The sequence below is a fragment of the Erythrolamprus reginae genome, chromosome 2 (genome assembly GCF_031021105.1).
Source record: "Erythrolamprus reginae isolate rEryReg1 chromosome 2, rEryReg1.hap1, whole genome shotgun sequence".
In the NCBI taxonomy this organism is placed as follows: Eukaryota; Metazoa; Chordata; class Lepidosauria; order Squamata; family Dipsadidae; genus Erythrolamprus; species Erythrolamprus reginae.
The window spans coordinates 248317356-248341718 of record NC_091951.1 but is presented as its reverse complement, the minus strand read 5'-3'; the positions used below and the strand labels follow the sequence as shown (position 1 = coordinate 248341718).

At 42.6% G+C, this 24363-nt stretch overlaps 1 protein-coding gene across 1 annotated transcript in view; it reads right to left on the bottom strand.

The window, feature by feature from the left end:
- Positions 1–718: 718 nt before the first annotated feature.
- LOC139159548 (maestro heat-like repeat-containing protein family member 1) overlaps positions 719–24363 on the bottom strand; it is a 35787-nt gene continuing 12142 nt past the window's right edge. Inside the window, exons 2-13 of the mRNA XM_070736858.1 lie at positions 23551–23978; positions 18669–18796; positions 15426–15560; positions 13878–13957; positions 12497–12602; positions 11576–11671; positions 10805–10909; positions 9165–9300; positions 5917–6008; positions 4906–5058; positions 3017–3109; positions 719–1145 (exon numbers count right to left, since the gene is read on the bottom strand). Coding sequence (XP_070592959.1) covers positions 948–1145; positions 3017–3109; positions 4906–5058; positions 5917–6008; positions 9165–9300; positions 10805–10909; positions 11576–11671; positions 12497–12602; positions 13878–13957; positions 15426–15560; positions 18669–18796; positions 23551–23978 — 1750 coding nt within the window. The 3' untranslated portion in view covers positions 719–947. The remainder of the gene's footprint in view (positions 1146–3016; positions 3110–4905; positions 5059–5916; positions 6009–9164; positions 9301–10804; positions 10910–11575; positions 11672–12496; positions 12603–13877; positions 13958–15425; positions 15561–18668; positions 18797–23550; positions 23979–24363) is intronic.

Here is a 24363-nt window from a genome sequence, read left to right as displayed (position 1 = left end):
CAATAAATAATAATATTTATTTGTAAATCTAAGTAATTTAAGTATTTGTATTGTATGTAACACCAACACTCCGCAGTCTGCATTGGTTGCCGATCAATTTCCCGTCACAATTCAAAGTGTTGGTCATCACCTATAAAGCCCTTCATGGCACCGGATCAGGGTATCTACGAGACCGCCTTCTGCCGCACGAATCCCAGTGACCGGTTAGGTCCCACAGAGTGGGCCTTCTCCGGGTCCCGTCAACAAAACAATGTCGTTTGGCGGGACCCAGGGGAAGAGCCTTCTCTGTGGTGGCCCCGGCCCTCTGGAACCAACTCCCCACGGAGATTAGAATTGCCCCCACCCTCCTCGCCTTTCGTAAGCTCCTTAAAACCCACCTCTGCTGTCAGGCATGGGGGAACTGAGATATTCTTTCCCCCTAAGCCTTTACAATTTATGCATGGTATGTTTGTTTGTATGTATGTTTGGTTTTACAAATAAGGGTTTTTTAACTGTTTTAGTATTGGATTTACATACTGTTTTGTACTACTGTTGTTAGCCGCCCCGAATCTACAGAGAGGGGTGGCATACAAATCCAATAAATAATAATAAGTAAGAAAAAAGGATTTATGAAATGCCATAAACCCTGGAATCTTTGTCTGTGGGAGTTGATTCAAAAGTAAGGGTAAGAAATAAATAAGGGTAAGATCTCACATAAGCATAAACCTTCACAAAAATATATACAGTAATTTAATCACAAATCACCTTGCTTGCTTAATGAAATAATAACAATAATACAAAGAAATTTGCTTCTGGCGCTTGGAGTCACTGAGCGATGCACCAATATAGTGTGCATCATTCACTGCTCCCCTGGTGACACCATACCTAGACACATGCTGCCTGGTGCTTTTAAGTGCCAGTTATATTGACTGTGATTCAGCATAAAATTAGTTCTGGGTGCAAACAATCTATAGGTTCTTCAAGGGTTTTTGTTGATTTTTTTTGTTTGTCTCCCTTTTCTTCAGGGAAAAAAAATGATGGGAGGAGGAAACAAGTTGAACTACAACAGGAAACAGTTGAAAACAGACTGAAAATCTTTCTCTCCCGCTATTCTTGTCCTCCTTTCTTGATTGTTTCATTCTTTCAGTCCTCCGCAAGCATGGCACCTGGATAAAAAAAGAGAAGGAGGACAGGAGTACGTTTATGCACTATTTATTGAATATTTAATAGTTTTTTTCATTGTCAGTCCTTCTCTAGTACCTTAGTATGATCCTTAATTGCTTTTAAAATAGAAAATAATTAAATTGTACATTTTTACCCAAAAACGCTTTAATCATTTTAATAATTATCTAGAGCTGAACTTTTATAGCAATTAAAGGAGATTGAGCTACTTGCCTAATCTGTTATCATACTGAACATTGTGGCCTCAGTACAAAACCTTAAAATTTATTTATTTATTTATTAAATTTGTATGCGGCCCCTCTCCGTAGACTCAGGCGGCTCACAACAGTAATAGAAAAAAACAATGTAGAATACAAATCTAATAATTAAAACTAAAAAAAACCCTGTTATTGTGCTCCTCAACAAATAATGCTATCATTTGTCGTTTTTGTGGCTATTCAAATAATGTGATTTAATCAACTGAAGAAGAGTCCAAGCACCTATTTGAAAACATATCTTGGTCAGTAAGCCACTCCCACGCAGTCACATGAACTTTAAGCCACCCTTGGTCACATGATTGTCAAGCCATTCCCACCTGGTCACATGACTGGCAAGCCACTCCCACCCAGTCACATCACCTTTAAGCCACCCCTGATCACATGATTGGCAAGCCACTCCCACCTGGTCACATAGCTGGCAAGCCACTCCTACTCAGTCACATGGCCATAAGCCACACCCACAAAATAAGCCATGCACACAATGTGGCAGTAAAAATTTTGGCAGCCCATCACTGCTGGCGAATAAGCACACACACATGCGAAGCTGCACTCACATGAATGGAGCTTCATGTGTACGTGCAAGCGCCCTCTGCTTACCAAAGTGGATCTTGTCACATGAGCAGAGCTTTACATATGAATGTGCAAGCATCCTCCACTTGCATGTGAAGCTCCATTTGTGTGGTTGCCCGCCACTCACATAAACTGAGTTCTGCACTTTTGCGTACGCCTGTCACTCACATGCTCTCCCCATGCCAGGCTGGACCACCAAGCCTCTCTTTTAGAGTAACAGCAGCATTCTCTTAAGAAGATAGTTATAGAAGGGAATGTAGAAGTTCTCTGAGTCAAAATCCTTCAAACTGAGTGCAAAACGATTTACTATACCAGTGATGGCAAGCCTATGGCACGCATGCCACAGGTGGTACGCGGAGGCAATCTGCCGGCATGTGAGCCGTTGCCCTAGCTTAGCTGCAGTGCGCATATGTGCTCTGGCCAGCTGATTTTCAACTCATGCAGTGGTTCCGGGAGGGCGTTTTTAGCTTCCAGGGCAGGGCGAGGGCATTTTCACTCTCCCCAGGATCTAGGGAAGCATCTGGAGTCTGAGGAAGGCGAAAAATTGGCCAATTGATGCATCAGAATACAGGAAATGGGCCGTTTCCGGCCTACAGAGGGCCTCGAGGAAGGGGGCAGGGTAAGCTGTTTTTGCCCTCCTCAGACATTGAATTATGGGTGTGGGTACTCACACGAGTGCAATAGCGCGTGTGCAAATGCTTTCGGCACTTGAGGAAAAAAAGGTTTGCCATCATTGTACTATAATAAAGAGGGGTGAATCCAGACTTTCCTGTCTGGCTGTGGTGGGATCTTGTTCTGCTTGAAACGTTTGTGTTGTAGCCAGTGGTGGGCTTCACTTACCTTTGCTACTGGTTTAGGAATGGGAGCGCATGCGTGTGTGACACTTCTGCGCATGTGCAGAATGTCTGTGATGACTTCCGGGTGGGTGGGCGTAGCCTCCCGCCACTGTTACCGGTTTGCCCGAAATGGGGCGAACCAGTAGCAACCCAGCACTGGCTGTAGCCCTGCCGCTTGGCCAGCCGCCTTACCTTAATTTGGGAGAACGTTTTGCAATGCTTCGGGTACCTCTCGGAGAATCCGAAGCTTGTGAAGTTGCTTGTAGATCTCCTGCTCCGTGTCTTCTGCCTGGAGATGCGGGGAGCGGAAACCCAACCCCAAAACAAAGGATCATTGTGGGACAATGACGGGTGTCATCACGTCACTTTTCCCCTTCATTGGCTATAATAATACATATGCATTTGTGTATACACGTACGGAATCTCGGGATGTAGAGAGCGTGAATGTTGGACTTTGTGGCCTGCTCCACTCTAGCCCCAAGTTTCTTGCACATTTAACTGCACCTTTTTTTGATTGAATCATTGCTGCTAACATTTTCTACAATTGCTATGAAATCTTCGCATCTGCACTTCCTTTTTTTTTTACACAATTAGCACTACATCTCTCTCACTTTCCCTCTCTCTTTCCCTCTCTCTCTCTCTCTCCCTCTCTCTCTCTTTCCCTCTCTCTCTCCCTCCCCCCCTCTCTCTTTCTCTCTCTCTCTGTATCAACCAATAGTCTTTTCCTGCCCTTTATTCAGTTTTCCATTTGATAAAGGGTTCTGGATAATTCAAAAAGGTGTGTGCTGTTTTGATGCCCTTTGTTTAGCATACTGAATGTACTGCCTTTTATATCATAGAAACATAGAAACTTAGAAGATAGACGGCAGAAAAAGACCTCACGGTCCATCTAGTCTGCCCTTATACTATTTCTTATATTTTATCTTAGGATGGATATATGTTTATCCCAGGCAAGTTTAAATTCAGTTACTGTGGATTTACCAACCACATCTGCTGGAAGTTTGTTCCAAGCATCTACTACTCTTTGAGTAAAATAATATTTTCCCAGGTTACTTCTAATCTTTCCGCCAACTAACCTCAGATTGTGCCCTCTTGTTCTTGTGTTCACTTTCCTATTAAAAACACTTCTGAACCTTATTTTACCTTTTAACATATTTAAATGTTTCGATCATGTCCCCCCTTTCCCTTCTGTCCTCCAGACTATACAGATTGAGTTCATTAAGTCTTTCCTGATAAGTTTTATGCTTAAGACCTTCCACCATTCTTGTAGCCCGTCTTTGGACCCGTTCAATTTTATCAATATCTTTTTGTAGATGAGGTCTCCAGAACTGAAGACAGTATTCCAAATGTGGTCTCAACAGCACTCTATTACAGCAGGATCACAATCTCCCTTTTCCTGTTTGTTATATCTCTATGTATGCAGCCAAGCATTCTAGTTGCTTTCCCTACCGCCTGACTGCACTGTTCACCCATTTTGAGACTGTCAGAAATCACTACCCCTAAATCCTTCTCTTCTGAAGTTTTTGCTAGCAAAGAACTGCCAATACAATACGCAGATTGAGGATTACTTTTGCCCACGTACATTATTTCATATTTGGTAACATTAAACTGCAGTTTCCATTGCTTTGACCACTTATCTAGTAAAGCTAAATCATTTGCCATATTACAGATGCCTCCAGGAATATCAAGCCTATTGCACACTTTAGAGTTATTGGCAGATAGGCAAACCTTCCCTACCAAATATCAATAGATTTGTTTATTTTATTGGCCTGTAGCACGTGCCTCAGACTCTTTAGGGCAGAGGTCTTCAAACTTGGCAACTTTAATTCTTGGAGTTGAAGTCCACAAGTCTTTCTGGGAATTCTAGGAGTTGAAGTCTGCAAGTTTTAAAGTTGCCCAGTTTGGGGGGGCCTACCTTAGGGGAATGGTGCTGATAGAACCTAAAATATTTGCAATGTTACTATTTGACTCGTCATCCTCTTCTGTTCCACAGGAGTGATTTCATGCAATGCCTATTTGTACTGGAGTGAGGAATGAGGCTTTGTGACTTCCTCACATATACATTGAATCAAGTAGCTTACCGATTCTTGCATTATTTCTGCTGTCTTCCCCAAGAGGGAATAGACTAGAAGGATTCCCGCTTGACTTATCCTCATCAAGGGATCATATATGGCCAGCAAGGAGGTCTGCAGAAAAGCTCTCTTCTGACCCTCTGTGAAGATGTTTCTGAATATCTGGAACCAACACGTGGTCATGTTACTATGCAAGCATGGTAAGAAATTTATTCAATGGTTTAAAAAAAAAAATATCTAGGTTTAAAATAATGCAAACTGTTTAGAACAGGTGTACATAACTTTTCTTTGCCCAAGTGCCACAAGTTCGGAAGTTGCGGTACAAATGGGTGGGCCAATTAACATAATTTGCACCTAGAGTTAACATAATTTGCACCTAGAGTTAATTGTGATGCCACTTCTGTTCCTCATAAACTTAGAATTCCAACTAAGACCAAAGAGAGAATTTCAAAATTTATGTTGTTAAGTGAGTTTTGCCCCACCTTTCTTACTGCAATTGTTAAATGAATAGTTGCAGTTAATAAGTTAATAATTCAGTTGTTAAGTGAATCTGGCTTCCTCACTGATTTTGATTGTCCAAAGTTTGTGAAAGAGAACCACATGACCTTAGGACACAGCAACAGTTATAAGTATAAAACTTATAAAAAGTTGTCACGCATCTGAATGTTTACCACATGATCATGGGGTGGTACATACAGGTGGTAGCTATGAAAGATGTTCATAAGTTACTTTGTTCAGTGCTGTTCTAACTTGGAACGGTCACTAAATGAACTGTTGTAAATCAAAGGCTACTTGTAATGAGTAGCAGGATTGCTGGTATACAAAGCAGGGGTCTCCAACTTGGCAACTTTAAGACTTGTGGATTTCAACTCCCAGAATTTGCTAGCTAGGGAAACTCTGGGAGTTGAAGTCCACAAGTCTTAAAAGTTGCCGAGGTTGGAGATTTCTGTTACAGAGGATGTGCATGATCCTTGTTGGCCTATTGACATATTTTACATCCCCAAAGAAAGCTTGTCTTACCTCACCCACTCTGGAGGCATCAAGATAAGCCAGCATCTTCTTGTCTTCTGTTTCCTGGCACCATAAATCTCTGGGTTCCATTGTGCTGAATCCTAAAAAGGAGACACCAGAGGTCTAATTCCTCTTCCACCCTGCATGATGAGCCTCTGCAATTGTATAACTGGCCGATTTTCTGGACACATGGACTTGCAACTGATTTTTTCTTCCAAGGGGACATTTTCATCTAATTCTGGCTGTAATATGAATTCAGACTTGAGAAATAATTTTGCAAGTGGGTTGAAGGGAATAGTATATCCTATTTCTTATTTATATAAAAGTAAGGCCTAACATGTTGAGGATGCTTCATGCTGAAGGAACGTGCATTTTAAAATAAAAAGAAAGAGAGAGGGAGGGAGGGTGGGTGGGAAGAAAGAAAAGAAAGAAAGAAAGAAAGAAAGAAAAGAAGAAAAGAAAAGAAGAAAGAAAGAAAGAAAGAAAGAAAGAAAGGAAAGAAGAAAAGAAAGAAAGAAAAGAAGAAAAGAAAAGAAGAAAGAAAGGAAAGAAGAAAGAAAAGAAAGAAAGAAAGAAAAGAAAGAAAGAAAGAAAAGAAGAAAGGAAAGAAAGGAAGGAAGAAAGAAAAGAAAAAAGAAAGGAAAGAAGAAAAAAGAAGAAAGAGAAGAAAGAAAAGAAAGAAAAGAAAGAAAAGAAAGAAAAGAAAGAAAGGAAGAAAGGAAGAAAGAAAAGAAAAAAGAAAGGAAAGAAGAAAGAAAAGGAAGAAAAGAAAGAAAGAAAAGAAGAAAGAAAAGAAAGGAAGGAAGAAAAAAAGGAAGAAAGGAAGGAAGAAAGGAAAAAAGGAAGAAAGAAAGAAAAGGAAGAAAGAAAGAAAGAAAAGAAGAAAGGAAAGAAAGGAAGAAAGAAAAGGAAGAAAGAAAGGAAGAAGAAAAGAAAGAAAGGAAGAAGAAAAGAAGAAAGGAAAAAAGAAAAGAAAGAAAGAAAAGGAAGAAAGAAAAGAAAGAAAAGAAAGAAAGAAAGGAAAGAAGAAAGAAAGAAAGACAGAAAGAAGAAAGAAAGACAGAAAGGAAAGAAGAAAGAAAGACAGAAAGGAAAGAAGAAAGAAAGAAAGAAAGAATACCATGGTATGGCAGCTTTCAATTGGCTGCTGATTCCTTGCTAACTGAGCCACCCTTTTGGAAGAAAAATGAATATGAATGATAAGAAGTACTGTAAGTGCTGACCATGGGTTGTTTACTATCTGCAAGCCATACAAATAAAACCCAAAACAGAATGAGAGTCACTCACTCTTCCAGCCAAGGAGGAGAAAATATAATAGATGAACTGGATTTCAGCATTAGTATCAGAGTTTTTAACAATACAGCTGTGGTGAGATAAGAAACATTTGTTCTCTTGCCTCACATAGAATATAGACAAGATCAGGCCTGTAGACTTTAAGTGATCCATAACAGGGGTGGGCTACTGCCTGGATTTGGGGGGTGGGGGGTGCAGTTCAGTAGCGAAAATGGAGCTCCATCCCAGAGTGGGGTAGCACAATTTGCACTGAAAGATTGTTGAAAGAAAATGCAGGGCGTCCTGCTTAAGCCACACCCACAGTGTGGTAGTAACAATTTTGGTAGCCCTTCACTGATCCATAGCTACTAATGCAATCTCTAAAAACACACTTTGAAAAATGCTCTGAAATTGGGACAGTCAGATTGTGGTCCTTCAGCGGTTGCTGGAGTAAAATTCCTGGCATCGCTCACTACTGCCAATCCCACATTTTCCCTTTACCTCCCCTTTCAGGATATCTGCTAAATCCACCCATTGTTTAGAACAGTGTTTTTCAACCAGTGTGCCGCAAGACATGGTCAGGTGTGCCGCAAATCTCAGCTTCCGAGACTGGAAGGCTGAGCTTCATTTTCCGTGCCTCCTTTTTCGTGCCTTCCTTCACGGCAGGTGAGGTTTGGGGCCCAGCAGGAGGGCACCAGCAGCAGCGGCACCAGGCAGTAGCCGGGCCGGTGGCTGTGAGCGGGAGCTTCAGGGCGGAGGCACTGGCAGCGCCCCGCCCAGCTGGAGCTTCCATGGCGGGGCCGGTGACAAATAACCTTTGGGGCCCAGCGGGAGGGCACTGGCAGCAGGAGTGGGAGGGCGCCGGCAGCAGTGGCACCGGGCAGTAACCGAGGGACAGAGGCTGCGAGCGGGAGCTCCAGGGTGTAGGCACCAATGGTGGTGACTGGACGTGTTGCTGGACATCGTATATGCTGGCGCTGCGGGGCCGGCACTGGCCCGCTGGCTTGGCTGGGATGGAGGTGCCAGCCCCACACCCATGCCCATTGCAGCACCAGCATCTACGGCATCCAGCAACATGTCCAGCTGCTGCTGTCAGTGCTCGCAGTCGACCGCTCTGCTGCCACCCCTGACTACTGCCCGATGCCATTGTTGCTGGCATGGTGTATGATAGAGAAAGAGAGAGAGAGCAAGAGAGACAGAGAAAGAGAGAGAGCAAGAGAGACAGAGAGAGAAAAAAGAAAGAAAGAGAAAGATAGCAAGAGAGAGAGAAAAAGAGAGAGAAAGAGAAAGAGAGAGAGAGAGAGAAGAGAGATATCAAGAGAGACAGAGAAAGAAAGCAAGAGAGAGAGAGAGAAAGCAAGAGAGAGAGAAAGAGGGGGGAAGGAGGGAGAGGGCAACACAGAGTGAGGGAAGGAGGGAGATAGAAAGAGAGCAAAAAAGAGTGGAAGGAAGGAAGAGAGAAAGAAAGGGATGGAGAGAGAGGGGGAAAGAAAGAGGAAGGAAGGGAGAAAGAGGGAGGGAGAGATTTTTTTGTCCAAACGTTTTAGCTCCCCCCCCCCGCTCAATGTTCCCCAGGATTTTGTAAATGTGAATAATGTGCCGCGGCTCAAAAAAGGTTGGGAAACACTGGTTTAGAAGGTGCGAAAAATATATTCCCTGCAGTCTGCTGTGTGTCTTCCTATCAGCCCTGCCTCAGCCTCAGTCTTCCAATTACATCTCACCAAGATTGGTAGCCCCTTTTTTACTTCCTTTTCATCATCCCCTAGGTCCCAGATGACTTTTCCTAGTTTGTTAGATCTTTGCAATGTTGTTTGGTATTTGGTTTTTTAAAAATTCTGTGATTTATTTAAAGGTGTCACACCCTCACACCCCTCCTGAAAGTTTTTTCACGCTCCTCACTCCCACTTTGGGAGCTTCTGCACTCTAAGAAGGTATACACGAGATCTTGGGGATCACCCATTGTCTCCTAAGTCAGCTTCACTTACCCATATGATTCAGGAGGAGCTGGTAAAGGCAGCTAATGGCATCTCTGGCTTTGTAGCTCACCTCTTCCACTGAATCTGTGATGCAAACTGCGAATTGTGCTGCCTGGTGTCCCAAACCAGGTAGTGCCCCACATTTCTAAGAGGGAAGGAAGGAAGGAAGGAAGGAAAAGAGAAGGAGTCTTCTCTTTATGTTTTGCATTAGCTCTTCATTTTATTTATTTTTAATACATTCTCCGTTAAGTGCTCTGCAGCATAGTTCCCTCTATGCTGAGCAGGTGAGCAATCGCTCACTTAAAAATCATCATCAACTCAGAGTTTTCCAAACCTGCCCAGAAGCCGAGAGGGAAATTTTATTATTATTTCTGTGTCGCCCAGTCCCGAAGGGACTGCCGCTCAGACACTATACTTTTCCGCCCACACCAAAAAAAATTTAGAGAGAACACTGCTCTGCAGCTAAGGAAGGACCTCTGCATCAGTGTGAAATAGTCCCCTGATTTCTGGAATGAGAAACTATCCAGAAGAATACCGTATTTTGGAGGGGATAATGGATATAAGGCTTAAATAGGCTTTAGAGACTGCACAGGTAGCCCTTGACTTACAACTGTTCACTTTGTAAGTATTTGCACTTATAATAGCATTGAAAAAAATAACTTGCAACCATTTTTCACACTGAGGGCCTAGTAAGATCTAAATAGCCAGAAATCCACCCTACCCTGTCAAATCCATCTTGAAAGAAATTGAAAACTCCCAAGATCTTGTGCAATAGCACCAACACCTTGCAAACTTTCACTGCACTTAGGCAAGAGCGTGAAAATCCTCGGAGAGGGGCGGCATACAAATCTAAATAATAAATAAATACAAATCTAAATAATAAAATCCAATTGAAAACACTAATTCCCTTCAAGCGTGACAGTGCCACGCAATTTACAGCTCAGCCTGAAATAGAGATCTAGTTTAAGGAAGAGAATCAGATTGCCAGAGGTCTTCAAACTTGACAACTTTAAGACTTGTAGACTTCAACTCCCAGAATTCTGAGAGTTGACACCCACTAGTCTTAAAGTTGCCAAGTTTGAGGATCCCTGATATAGGTGGTGCTTTAGAAACGAGGAGACTCTAAGTTCTAGTTCTGCCTTAGGCATGAAAGCCAACTGGTGACTGTGTGGTCACTCTCTCAGTCTAATTCACTTCATGAACTTGCAATGGATGAAAGAGGGGACAGGAGGATTAGGTATGCCTCCAATATTAATAAAAATATTTCAAAATAATTATTCAATTGGGATTATCAGCATCCAATGGAAAAATAGATTTAAAAAATATATGAAGTACTGTACTGTATATCCTCAAGTACAATCTGCAGCATTACATAGAACAGCCTCTCTCAAACTGGTGGCACCCATAAGGTTGAATTTCAACTCTTTAAAATCCCGACTGATACGATCACTTAATGCCCTAGAAAAATCTTTCAACTGGAGGCTCTTTTTTCCCATCTGTAATCCAATGGGAAAACTATTTCTTTCAAGAAGGGAAGTTCCCTGTGAGTTTTTAAGTTTAGTTGGGATCAAGGTTTTGTAAACAGGAAAAGGATGATTGCTGCATTCTTTTAATATGCTTCGTATCTCAAAGTCCAAATCCTCACCTACCTCAAAATTTGATTGCTGGTTCACATGGCGAAGCAAGGAGATGCTGCAATTAATGGCTCTGAACCTCTCTTGAGGGTCTTGTGAACGAATCCAGAAATTGACGTGCTGTGGAAGGAAATAGGAAGTCAGAAAAAGATTGTCCTACCTATTGAATCTTCATCCAGATAATATCCAACTTTTATTGGTATCTATGGCCACTCAAGAGTCTTGACCTTTGTTGCTCCATTTCTTGAACATTTAAAAAATATATTTTTGCTACTGGGTACTGACTCCTTTAGATTAGGCCAATGATGTTATAATCTCAAACTGGATATGATCAAAATTCAAAGGTGGAAACTTTTAAAGCAGGAGGAAAAACCAGCCCAAAATAAGGAGTGGGTTTGTTGAGGGTTTATGGGGTAAAAAGACTTGAGACATCTTTTTCCTTCCTGATAATTTGTTTGCAAGCTCTGAAACAATATATTGGAAATGTTGACCGACCACTTTAAATATCTAGAGCAGTGTTTCCCAACCTTGGCAACTTGAAGACATTTGGACTTCAACTCCCAGAATTCCCCAGCCAGCGAATGCTGGCTGGGGAATTCTGGGAGTTGAAGTCCAGATATCTCCAAGTTGCCAAGGTTGGGAAACACTGATCTAGAGGTTATTGAAGAAATTTCACCTAGAGGCTTCAGGTTGCATGTGTTAAGATATGTTAAGTTCCATTTCAACCTCTCCCACTCATACTAACCTTGAGAAAACCCCACCACCGTCTTCTCTTTAGCCTCTCACCTCTAATATAAACAGAAGATGGCTGGTGGAAGGTGCCTCAGACAGCAGGCCCTTCAGCATAATGTCCATGGTATCAAAGGAAGACCTGTAGAGTGCCTGCAAAGGAAGAAAAGTCTGCAGGCTGATCCCTCAAGATGGAATTCTCTAACTTCATTATAATCCAGCTGTCTAAAGAGGAGTACATTTATTTAACCCACTGTCTCCTGTCACATACCTCCTAGAGACCAATTAGAGCATTAAGAGTTGGCCTCCTCCAGGTCCCATCAGCTAAACAATGCAGGTTGGTGGGACTGCATGGGAGGGCCTTCCCTGTTGCTGCCCCAATTTTATGGAATGAACTCCCCCCACCCAAGGTCCGTACGGCCCCCACCCAGCAAGCCTGGGGGCCCTAAATCAACCACTAGCTTATCCATGTGTCTGAATTGGTAAGAATGAGCAGGTGTGTTGTTTAACTGTTTTTAAGTTTTAATTTGGATTTTAGTAATTACTCGTTCTTTTTCTTGACTTCTTTTTATTGCTATTGTTATTGTAATTTATATTGTTGTGAGCCGCCCTGAGTCCTTTGGGATTTGGCGGCATAGAAGTCAAATTAAATAAATAAAATAAATAAATAAATTATTACGGCATAAGTTCTCGTTTCCATTTCATTAGATACATGAAGTACAGTAATATTGGCTTGTGTGTTTTATGCACTCACATGGATGCCAGTGCATGAATATCTATTATGTGAATTTGTGATAATAGTGTGAATTATAATATGTGAATTTAGAAAAAGAAGAGGGCCATCTACTCCTCCCTTACTGATTTCTGGGACATGCGTTTCTACAGCACACTCCTCAGCGTGGAATATCACTTAATGACATGAGTTTAAAAAGCACAGCATATTTGCCCCCAGACCAGCAAAGTTGAATCCCAATTTACCACACTATGAGGATCGGTTGTTTGTGTTTCCATGCTGAATATACCATGAAGAGCCAGTCGCAAAATACCTGTTTCTAGCTCAGAAGCGAGAGGTGGCTTCATTTTGCTGGTAAAATAAAGAGAAAAGGCATAGATTATGCAATGGGAAACAGAATCTGGATACCTTAGAAATAGACAACCTCCCACCCACCAAGTGTGTGTGTATGTGAATCTGTAGAGGAAGAGCTAAATCAAGATATAAAAGAAAAAAGGGCAGTCATTCTAAGATTTCTAGTTTGTAAAGGAGAATGAAAAGTAGGTTATTGTTACTGGCCAACTATCAATGACTTTGATTTAATGCATTTTAAGTATAACATTTAATGCATTTTAAGTATAACAGTGGGACAATTAATGTACAAGTAAAGAAATGGAGGTGAAAATATCTGAGTGCCATGAACCTGTTAGTGGTAGAATCAACAAAATAAGCCCTCATATTTGTTAGCAGAGCAAAGATTGAGAGTTTAGAGAGCACTGATAGAAATGGAAAGTGAAGAAGAGATCAAAGTGGTAGGTGGTGGGGAGAGAGAGAGAGAGAAGTCTATTTCTGTGATAGCGAACCTATGGAGCCATATCGGAGGGCATGTGAGACCTTACCCTATGACAGCTCCAGCACGCATGTGTGCTCTGGCCAGATGACTTTCGGCCTTGGGAAAGGCCGTTTCACCCTCCAGATGCTTCAGGGAACCTTCCCTGAAGCCCCAAGAGGCAAAAAAAAATTGCCCAACTGACAAAGCAGAAGTTCAGAAAAACACACGTCCGGATTGCCGTTGTTTTTTGCACTCCGGAAAGTCCCAGAGTGCAAAAAACAGCACAATGGGCAAGCCAGAAGTGTGTTTTCCGAACTTCCCATTTGTCCGCTGTGCTGTTTTTTGCACTCCGGAACTACAAGAAGCTTCCCTGAACCCTCCGGAGTGCAAAAAACAGCACAACTGTAAACAGGAAGTGCCTTTTCCTAAACTTCCGGTTTGCCCGTTTGGGCATTTTTTTCACCTACCAGGCTTCAGTAAGGCCTGTGCGCATGCACCGGGGGGGGGGAGAAGGGGGGGGAAGGGAAGGGCTGTGGGCATGTGCACGCATGCTGGCACACACCCCTCACACACTTTTGGCACGCAAATAAAAAAAGGTTCATCATCACTGGTCTATTCTATGCAGTACTGAAGAAAAGACCAGCATGCAGTCGAATATGTATTTTTGACATTGAGCATCCAAGTTTGTTCCTAAAATGAAGAAGGTCCCAAATACTGCTAACTCGAGCTACCACTTTCCCCTGACTTGGCTATATAAACTAACCCCCAAGCTGTAGAAATAGCACAAAAGTAATTTTTGGATAGGTAGGAGCTACCTCAGGTTGTAGACAGCAAGCATAGAACAGGAGAAAATGAACGACGGGACTGAGTGGCTGGGCAGCGTCTCCATCACCATCTGAAAGAGATGGAGGAAAAATGTCAAGCTTCTTGGTTGGGTTTCTTGTCCACGGAGTCTTGTGGTCTAGGTTTGAGGCTAAAGGAACTCATGCCCTTCAGCATCAGAGAGGGGAATGATGGGAGCAGGCAAGGACTGCAATCTTGTAGTAAGTAACGGTTCTTTATTAAACAGGAAGTAACGGTTTATAGAACTAAACAAGACAAACATGGCCGTGCCTGGCAGCTATATATATACCGGGCTGCCAGGCTGAGCCAACCAATCACCTTGCAGTATTTTCCCGCCCAAGGAATATGGGGCGGGTACAAGGCCTAACTGTCCTCTGGACACAACAGGGGCCCTCTTTGAGTCATTGTTCTCAGTAACAAGGAGCACTTCTGATTAATCCCAAGGGTGATTTCCCAAGAGGCAACTGGATCCAAGAACCTTCTTCGGTTCTGACTGGATGGTGGGCGAATGGAACGATTTATACTCCTGTTTATCTGGTTGGAGCTGAAAAAGCTTTTTGGATCCAATTGCCTCCTGAAAAAAAACACCTTTGAGACAACCATGACCCGGTTGATGGAGTATCTCCGTAGGTGCTTTTGATCAATGTTTCAAGTATTAAGCAAATTCCCCATGTGAAATATGGATTTTGATAAAAACCGGTTCAGCTCAGCCAGGTGCAAAGCCTGTGCAAACCCCCCCCTGAACGTTAATAACCTGAAAACTCATTATAATGTGGCAAACACCCCTCCTGTATGTGCAATTAGGCACCAACAAGATCATGCTAAGATTATCAAGGGATGCTATGAACTGTTCCATGGTACATATAACAGCCACTGAACATGCTGACTAGATGCTTGATGACTTGAATGAAGTTATCAAACCAATTGAAGAACACGGATATGTTTGAAGTGGGTATAAAGTAGTGATTTCCCTTTTAAAGCGCCTCCCACCATGTACCTGTGAAGACCTTTTTTTTACTTATGCATAAATAAAGCCTTATTAATCTGCCTGTCCAGCTTGGATCCTATTTTGCCAAAGGCACACCGGTCTAAGAACTTTGCCATGGTTTATGGCTAATTAGCTGCCTCCATTTTTATCTCCTGTTTACTTCCATTGTTCCTTGATTGGAACAGCTTGAGAACAGCTTACCACCCAATCAAGATCTAAGAGAAACTTGAGCTATTTCTCTTAAATCACTGTTTCCCAACCTTGGCAACTTGAAGATATTTGGACTTTAACTCCCAGAATTCCCCAGCCAGCATTCGCTGGCTGGGGAATTCTGGGAGTTGAAGTCCAAATATCTTCAAGTTGCCAAGGTTGGGAAACACTGTCTTAGATCTTGATTGGGTGCCACAGGTCTGAATTCCGCAACCAGGGCCTGCTTCCCACCATTAATTCTGCCTTGGAAATCCAAGGCTTACTTCCAACTATTAGGTAGCCACCTTCCCACTGGGTCTGGTTGGGGTAGGCTCTCACTCACCACTAGTGCCTCAGTCAGCTGATTTTTTGTATATGGAAGATCCAGTGTTTCTTGGCCACATTTTTGCGCAGCCACGCAACTCGCAGAAATGGCACGGAGGAAACTGATGTTTTCTTCGTGGTTATCCAGGAACTGCTGCAATTGTTAATAATTAAAGTTATTAACGCAGGTATCATTTCACTATTTGATTTTTTATTAATCATCAATGGGATTTTAAAAAATAGCATGCAGGCGTACAAATGAATAAAAGATGAAAGTAGACTCTATCCTCAGGCTTGCAATTTAAGAGGTAGCACAAAAGGGGGAAAAAGGCTTTTGAGAGAATGGGGTTTTTCACTGGCTCTTTAATTTACTTGTGGCTAAACATTCACAAAAAAGTTTCTGAAACTTCCCTCCAGAAATGTTTCAGATGGAGGACTAAATAAAGAACATTCGGTCATTTCCTTTGATTCCAGATTGTGATTGTAATATTCCACCGGTTTCCTCTTGAAGAAAAATGAATCTTAGCTCATGTAGAGCAAAGGTGTCTGGTTTTGGCAATGTTAAGTCTTGTGGATTTCAACTGGCTGGGCGCAGAATTCTGGGAGTTGAAAGGTCCTAAAATTTGCTAAGGTTGGATACCCTGGATGCTGATGAATCTTTTCCCAACCTCCACATGGGGAAATATACTATTGAATTTTCCCACAGGGAAAAGAAAAGATGGTGGCTGAGTCTTCCCTTTCACGTTAGATAAGAGGTCTTCAAACTTGGCAACGTTAAGACGTTTGGGAGTTGAAGTCCACATGTCTTAAAGTTGCCAAGTTTGGGGAGCCCTGCATTAGTTGATCTAGTGTTTAATGTGCTGTGGGGGATGGATCAATTTCTTCATTTGTTTGAGCTAAAATGCATAGTAACTACTGTGTTCTGCTGGGCTCTCTGGTAGGAGCCTCCCGAAAATTCAAGGGTACAAATTGCAGACACACACACATGTTTGAAAATTCAAAACAATGTTCTTTATCACAAAATTCAAAATAAACTAAGCACTCTTTTTGTATTGCAAAGAACACACGTCCCAATACAACCGGGTAGTCTGTACAATTACCCTTAAGCAGTCATTAAGTACTTAGCTAGCAGCTGTGAAGAAACTTCACACCCATTCTTCCTCCAATGAAGTGTGACACACACACACACACACACACACACACGTTGCTCTGCTGTGGTTTCAAAGGCGTGAAAAATCAAGTCCAGAAAACAGCAACAAACGATTCCTGAAGAACTGTGATCAGATACTCTTTCACAACGGCCAAACCCAAACACTGCTAATTATAGCAGCAGCCCTAATTACTGCAGCCCCACCCAACCACAGGTGGCCTCATTTTCTCTTGTAATAATCCTTTAGTTGTCTCCTATGCATCACTCTACGCATGCGTGGATGTGTCATTAATTCTTGTTCAGAATCCAAAGATGATACAGATGATTGATCTCCTCCTGGGCTGTCTGCCAAACTCCCCTCTTACCTGTCACTCATGCTGCCATGGTCAGAGGAGGCTTCATCAGCAGATTCTACTGGGAGCAAAACAGGCCTGCGGCATGTGGATGTCTCCCCCACATCCACCTGCACATTCCTTGGGGCAGGAGCTGGGCCAGAGCTAACCACAACATACTGTATAAACAGACATTTATGCCATCAAAGCCATATGGTTAAAATAGGGCAAAATATGCTTTATAAAGAAAAAACTAAGAATATGACTTGTGAGTTAAGAAAAGGAGTCCTAATGAAAACGTAATTAATAGAAGATATTTAATTAAGATTAATTGTCATTGATTGGAGTGTGGAAATTAATTGGTTTGTCTTCTATGTAATTTCATTCCTAGTTTGTTTGTTTTTTAAAGTGCATGTGTTTATGTTTGTGTAATGTCACCCAAATATAATTAGCGTACGGATAAATATCCAACTAATCTAACAGTTATACAGCACCCTTTTCTCATTTACTAACAAAAACATCATAAATACACTCCACCCAAAGTCTTGTGCAAAAGCAAAGCCTTTTAGCCAGTTCTCAAAGTAGCCTCAGTGAAAGGTCCATTTTAGCTTTGCAGGAGAGAGAAAGAAAGAATTCCATAGAAAGCCCTTCCATTGTATCACTTTATGGACAGGATCCCATAATATGTCTTAGACCAAATCAGACAGGTAGAAATGTTCTACCCTCCACATCGGCAAAAAGAATCCAAACCTCATATACGAACTGAATAAACAAACTCTCACAGCCAACCCACACTCAGTAAAAGACCTTGGAATACTAATATCAAATGACCTAAGTTCTAAAGCTCACTGCAACAATATCGCCAAAAAGGCTTCTAGAGTTGTTAACCTGATCCTACGTAGCTTCTGCTCCGGCAATCTCACACTACTCACAAGAGCCTACAAAACTTTTGCCACACCCATCCTTGACTACTGCTCATCTGTCTGAAACCCATACCGCATCTCAGACATTAACACCCTTGAAAACGTCCAAAGATATTTCACCAGAAGAGCCCTTCATTCCTCCACTCGAAACAGAATATCCTACGAAAATAGACTAACAATCCTGGGTCTAGAAAGCTTAGAACTACGGTGCCTAAAACACGATTTAAGTATAGCCCACAAGATCATATGCTGCAACGTCCTACCGGTCAATGACTACTTCAGCTTCAACCGCAACAACACAAGAGCACGCAACAGATTCAAACTTAATACGAACCGCTCCAAACTTGACTGTAAAAAATATGACTTTAATAATCGAGTTGTTGAACCGTGGAACTCATTACCGGACTCAATAGTGTCAACCCCTAACCCCCAACATTTCTCCCTTAGACTATCCACGATTGACCTCTCCAGGTTCCTAAGAGGCCAGTAAGGGGCGTATATAAGTGCACTAGTGTGCCTTTCGTCCCCTGTCCAATCATCTTTCCTTTATCTCATTTATCGTGTATATTTTCTTCCTTTCATATATCTTCTCTTCTATTTTCTTTTTTCCCTATATATATATTACTTCATGTTTATTTTCTTCCTATGTATTTGTGTATTGGACAAATGAATAAATAAATAAATAAAATAAAAATAAATCTAGCTGAAGCAGGTTCCCGGATTTTAAACCGTATGAGACTTTAGAGGTGATACCTAGAACCTTAGGTTGCGCCTGGAATCCAAATGACAGCCACAGCTGTCAAGATTTCTTCATTAAAGATTAGTTGCTTCTTTCAGGAGCAATACAGAGGCTATACCTTGTCATCTCTGTGAGCATATTCCATGAGGGTTACAATAGCTTCCACATCCAACAGGTGGCTGGGTTGCTCCGATTCAGCTGATATGAAGGAGAGGCATGTGGAATCTGCAGTGTCCGCTGTTGACTCTGTGGGAAAGACACAGCAAGAGAATGGTGCCATGGCTCAGCAAGGAAATTGTGGCATTTGGGAGACAAAATCTTAGCTTTCTCATCAAGGCAAGTTCTTACCTTTCCTCTCCTGAAAGGGTTATGCAGTTTGCTTCGTTATAATGTTGGGAGAAGTTGGTTAACTTTCGATAGACACCCAAAGGTACTTTTTTTCAGGAGGCAATTGGCCTTTCTTGTTTGTCTTTGAAGATGTTTCGCTTCTCATTCAAGAAGCTTCTTCAACTCTGAGCGGATTTATATTTCTTGCAGACAGTTTGAATTCTTTCAGAGAATCACTAAGGCCATTTGGAGGTTTACCTGTGTCCACAGGATCACTTGAGTAGTGCAAATGGGTGTGGAGCCTTCTTGGAACTGCTGAAAGGATGGTTTTGTAGACTGGAGATAGATGATGCCATATCCCAGAAAATATGGGAAAGAAAAAGAACTAAAACACACCTAGGAAGCCCTCAGAATGTGTAGCTAGCCCATCCAGGCCTTCATCAAATGATAAAAACAGACTCAGCTGGAGCTTGTCCATAACAGAAGAGAACAATAAATGAAGAAATGGTGTCATTCCATATGTTGCAGGAATATTTGAAAATTTCAGGAGGTTCTTCATACAACAGGAGGTGCACATACAACATACTCTATGTACACACTTTAAACCCAAGAATACACTAAGACAGAAGCTTGTCCACCCCAGGGATAACGCACCTAGACACCAATTGAGCAATGTGGTGGATACAGTACAATGCAGTGAGACATATACAGATCTGTACATTGGGGAAATGAAAGAACCATAAACATATGGCACAACATAGGAGAATGAACCCATCAGGATAAGACTCAGCAGTCCATCTGCAATCAAAAGGCAAAGGTCACTCTTTTGAAGACAGCAAAGTTCACAATTTGGACAAAGAGGACTGCTGGTTTGAAAGATGGGTCAAAGAGGCCACCTATGTCAAAATTGAACAGCCGTTTCTCAACACAGGGGGAGGGATATGACATCATCTATTTCCAGTCTACAACACAGTCCTTTCAGAAGTTCCAAGAAAGCTCCACACCCATTTGCACTTACCCAGGTGACCCTGAGGACACAGATAAACCTCCAAGTGGCCTGAATGACTCTCTGAAAAAATGCAAATGACCAGCTGTCTGCAAGAAATATAAATCTTTCCATTCCCCACTATCCAGTCGGAAATGAAGAAGCAGTTTCTTGGATGAAAAATAAAATGTCTCCAAGGAAAAAACAAGAAAGTTCAGTTGCCTATATAGCAATGGTTCTCAACCCTTCTAATGCCATGACCCCTTAATACACTTTCTCATGTTGTAGTGACCCCCAACCATAAGTCTAGCGCCAATTCTCCCAACAGAGCTTTAAACTGATTGGCAGGAAAGTCAGAGGGACACCCCCACGGTAAACACCTGATTGGTCGGATTGTGAAAATATGTTCCAAGGCACCAGAATAGAAGCTTTAGTTCCTAACATCATGGGAAATGTATCTTTTCCCATGATCTTAGGTGACCCCTGTGAAATGGTCGTTTGACCCCCAAAGGGGTCCCAACCCCCTGGTTGAGAACCACTGCTCTAGAAAAAATCACCATGTCCTGGATGACTGAGAATCTCCATAGACATTTTAGTAGACGCTAACTCTTTTAAAAAAAAAATATAGTATACTGATAGAGAATAGCTGTAATGCAAGGTTGAAATGAAGGGTCCTTGGTACTCTCTGAGCTTAGTTGTTTTCTTATTGTTGTGTTTGGGCCTGGGCCAGCTGTTGCTCCCACAGATGGGAGAGACGCGGCACACACTGAATGTGAAAGCCTGGCTCACAGCCAGGAAGATGTGGCAGGCAGCCAGGAAGATGTGGCAGACAGCCAGGAGGACGAGGCCACTGGTATGCAGGATTCAGCAGACAGCCCAGGGGATTTGACATACAGTCCCTCAGACAGTCTTTGGTCTCTGGATTCTTCTGCAGATCAATATATTGATCTGCGTAGCAGAAGAGCTATGCAGAGAAGGGATCGACTGAAGGAGTATTACAAGTCATCATCGTAGCACCTGGGCTGGGTGTGGTTCTTATACTGAGGGCTGGGTGTGGTTTCCTTAATGAGGGCTAAAGGGATAAAAGGGAACAGAGGCCCAAGGCAAACTGTGGCTGTTTATCTGTGTTATTTTGTGGTTCCTGCTCTGAAGTTTCTGTTCCGTGCAGTTGGAGTTTTCAACCCAGCTTTTTCAGACAAGTGGGAGGTGAAAATTCTGGGACTTGCTGTTTGCTTCAAAGATTCAAAAGGACTCCTGAAACGTCTTTGCTCATTTCAGGTGGTCTTTGTTTGTTTTTTCCTGTGTTTTTGTATGCGGCTGAAGTAAGCCTTGCACTATCATTGTTTTCGGACACTAAGAACTGTTTTGAGTAACCCCTTTTTGTTTATTTAATACAAGTTTGCTGATTAACAGAACACATGTGTGTTTGATTTCTTTTCCTTGGACTATTGCACATTGCCTGAGCCAGTCAGGCAGAACACTTATAGACCCAAACTAGGTAACATCATCACTGCTGGTGATGTCCAGAACTCTAAGGACCCCTTAACATCTGCTAACCATCTGGCTAATAATGTGTCATCCACCTCGTTCTCAGAGGTGGCCTCTAAAATCCCATTTACTTGAGCCAATACCAATTGGGAAAATGTAGGTGTTGAGCCGATGCAGAAGTTGGAGGGGAAAAAACATCGGCTCGCCACACTATTATTAGAAGGCCTGTGGATTATGAGAATCTGGGAGGGGTGACTTCAGAAGGGAGCAAATGTATCCACAATACATTCTTTTGAGATGTTCAAGGTCATCTTTTGTCCATCACCTGCAGAAAAGCTAGTGGGAGGAACTACCATGTTAGCAAAACCTGAGTGGTCAACATGACAGTTTTGGAGGTGGGAGACAAGGAGTGTGAACTTTCAACTGGGTAGAAAACTCACACCCAAAATTGTCACGTTGCCTACTCAGGTTTTACCAACGTGGCAGTTCCTCCTCCTAGTTTCTGGACAGGTGGTGGATAAAAGATGACCTTTAAGGTCTCGAAAGAATGTGTTGTGGATACATCTGCTCTCTCCTGAAGTCACCCCTCCCAGATTCTCATAATCCACAGGCAGGGGTGGGCAGGACGGGGTGGAACACAGTTCCACCGGTGAAAATGAAGCTGTGTGCCCAGCTCTAGCTGGCCACCCCCCCCATTCTCCTCCTTCTAGGAAAGCAGCAGGGAGACTAGCACCAACAGGTGTTGCACGGGGCTCATTTCCTCCCCACTCTTTTCTCAACAGATGATCGGCATCCGTTCACCTACCTACCCATACTGAGGCAAGGGGCGACCCAGGAAGGAGAGCACGGGAAACACGAAGCAAATTGTCACCCCAGAGAGCGACACTGGTGGGGTTGTAAGTCGGGGACTTAACAGTTCACTTGAAAATTGATGATTGTTCATGCCACTCCTACCTCCTCATATGGCCTACAAGCCACTCCTACCCAGTCACATGACCATCAAGCCACACCCACAAAATAAGCCACACCCACTGTGACAGTAAAAATTTTGGCTGCCCATTACTGTCCACAGGCCTTCTAATGATAGTGTGGCGAGCTGACATTTTTTCCTCCTAACTTCTGCATCAGCTCGACATTAGGATGGTCTTCATTTTCCCAAATGAGTTTTGGATTCAGCTCCCTTTCCCTACTGTTTCCCCCTTATACCTTAGTAAGGTGACCAATCGTCCTCCTTCAGGGAGGACAGTCCTTCTTTTGTAGGTTCTGTCCTTCCTCGAAAAGTGTCCTACCTGTCCTCCTTTTCAATATTTTAAGACTAATCTGTTAATCTCTGTATTGAGATGCCGTGCCAAACTGTTACCTGTCATGTGACGGTACAGTTCAGAAAGATGCGGTTATTAAACGCATGTGCATGGCATAGGAGAACTTCATGTGTCTCCCACTAGTCTCCCACTATTGCCTCTATATTATACTTCGTGTTTACTTCTTACGGAAATATGAAATTATTTCTTTTTCAGTGAATATTATACTCAGCTAAGTATAATTCACGTTTCATTAATTCATTAATTCAATTTTCTACTCAACAAAATAATTTAAATATAGATCTACAGTAATTGGTTCCGGAAGGACGTTCGTAAGGCGAAAAGTTCGTAACACGAAACAATGTTTCCCATTGGCCTCCGGAACCTGAACTTCCGGGTTCAGGAGAATGCCGAGAAGCCCCCCTGCTGTTTAAGAAGGTGACAGGCGGGCGGCGGCGCTTCTCGGCAGCCTCCCGAACCCGAAAAGTTCGGGTTTGGGTTCGGGTTCAGGAGAACGCCGAGAAGCCCCCCGGATGTTTTAAAAGGTGACAGCCGGGCGCCGCCGCCCAGCAAAGCGCCATTTTGCGATCTGCAGTGGGTTCGTAAGGCGAAAAAAGTTCATAAGAAGAGGCAAAAAATTTCTGAACCCCGGGTTCGTATCTCGAAGTGTTTGTATCACGAGGGGTTCGTATCACGAGGTACCACTGTATATTTAAAATAATTAAATATAGGTTTAGTAAAGTTTTATCGCTTTTGTTATTAAAGTTTTCATTATTAATTTTATTTATTCATAACGACATAAATGTTTCATTTACTTACATTATATTTTTTTCTTATTTTTTTTCGTCCTCCTTTTCATTGTAACAAAATTGGTCACCTTAACCTTTGCCTCCCCTTACCTGTGGTATCTTTCGTATTTGTGCTCTCTGTGGCAAGGCTGATTGCGAATGAGTTGGCTTGTTTGGTATAGTTATCCATCAGGTCACTTTTGGGACACAGTTTGGTTTGTTGCTTTTCCGCCTGAGGTTTGAAACCTTGGGGACTGATTTTACAATTACTGCAGCAGGTCCAGAATGTTCTAACTTTTTCCCCGTCGCTGATTGAATTGTCCTTGCTTGCTCGACAAAAGCGAAACGGACGGGATTTTGTTGACGATTTCTCGAGGCCTCTTGTTGGTGACCTCTGCCGGCTTCCCGTGAGTGGGCCGCCTTGAGAGGCAGGAACTGAAGAAGCGGCCAGCCGGCGGTCTGGGCTGCAGTTGTTCTTCTCTTCTGTGGCTCCCCCGTTGGCATTTCTATTTTGAATGAGGATCCGAAGCCTTTCTAGCCTGAACAGACAATGACAAAGGGAGGACTTAGCAATGGCCACTTGGACATGCTACCAGCAGCCTCAAACTTTCATGGGCCTCTCGTGTGCTGCAGTTTATTAAAGAACTTCTGTTTCTCTTCGACAAAAATTCTCCAACCTGTCCTTTTTACTCTCTGCTCCAAATCACTGTTTCTTACCCAGCAGTTAATATACAGTGGTACCTCAACATACAGGTTTAATTCATTCCAGACCCGAGCTCGTAAGTCGATCAATTCGCATCTCGGACGAATGCCTTTAGACTTTGTTTTTCGCGCCGAGATAACCAGAAACAAGGAGATTCTTGCACCACCTAGTGGAAGCTCGGCTCGTATCCTGAATTTGAGCTCGGGTGTTGAACAGAAATT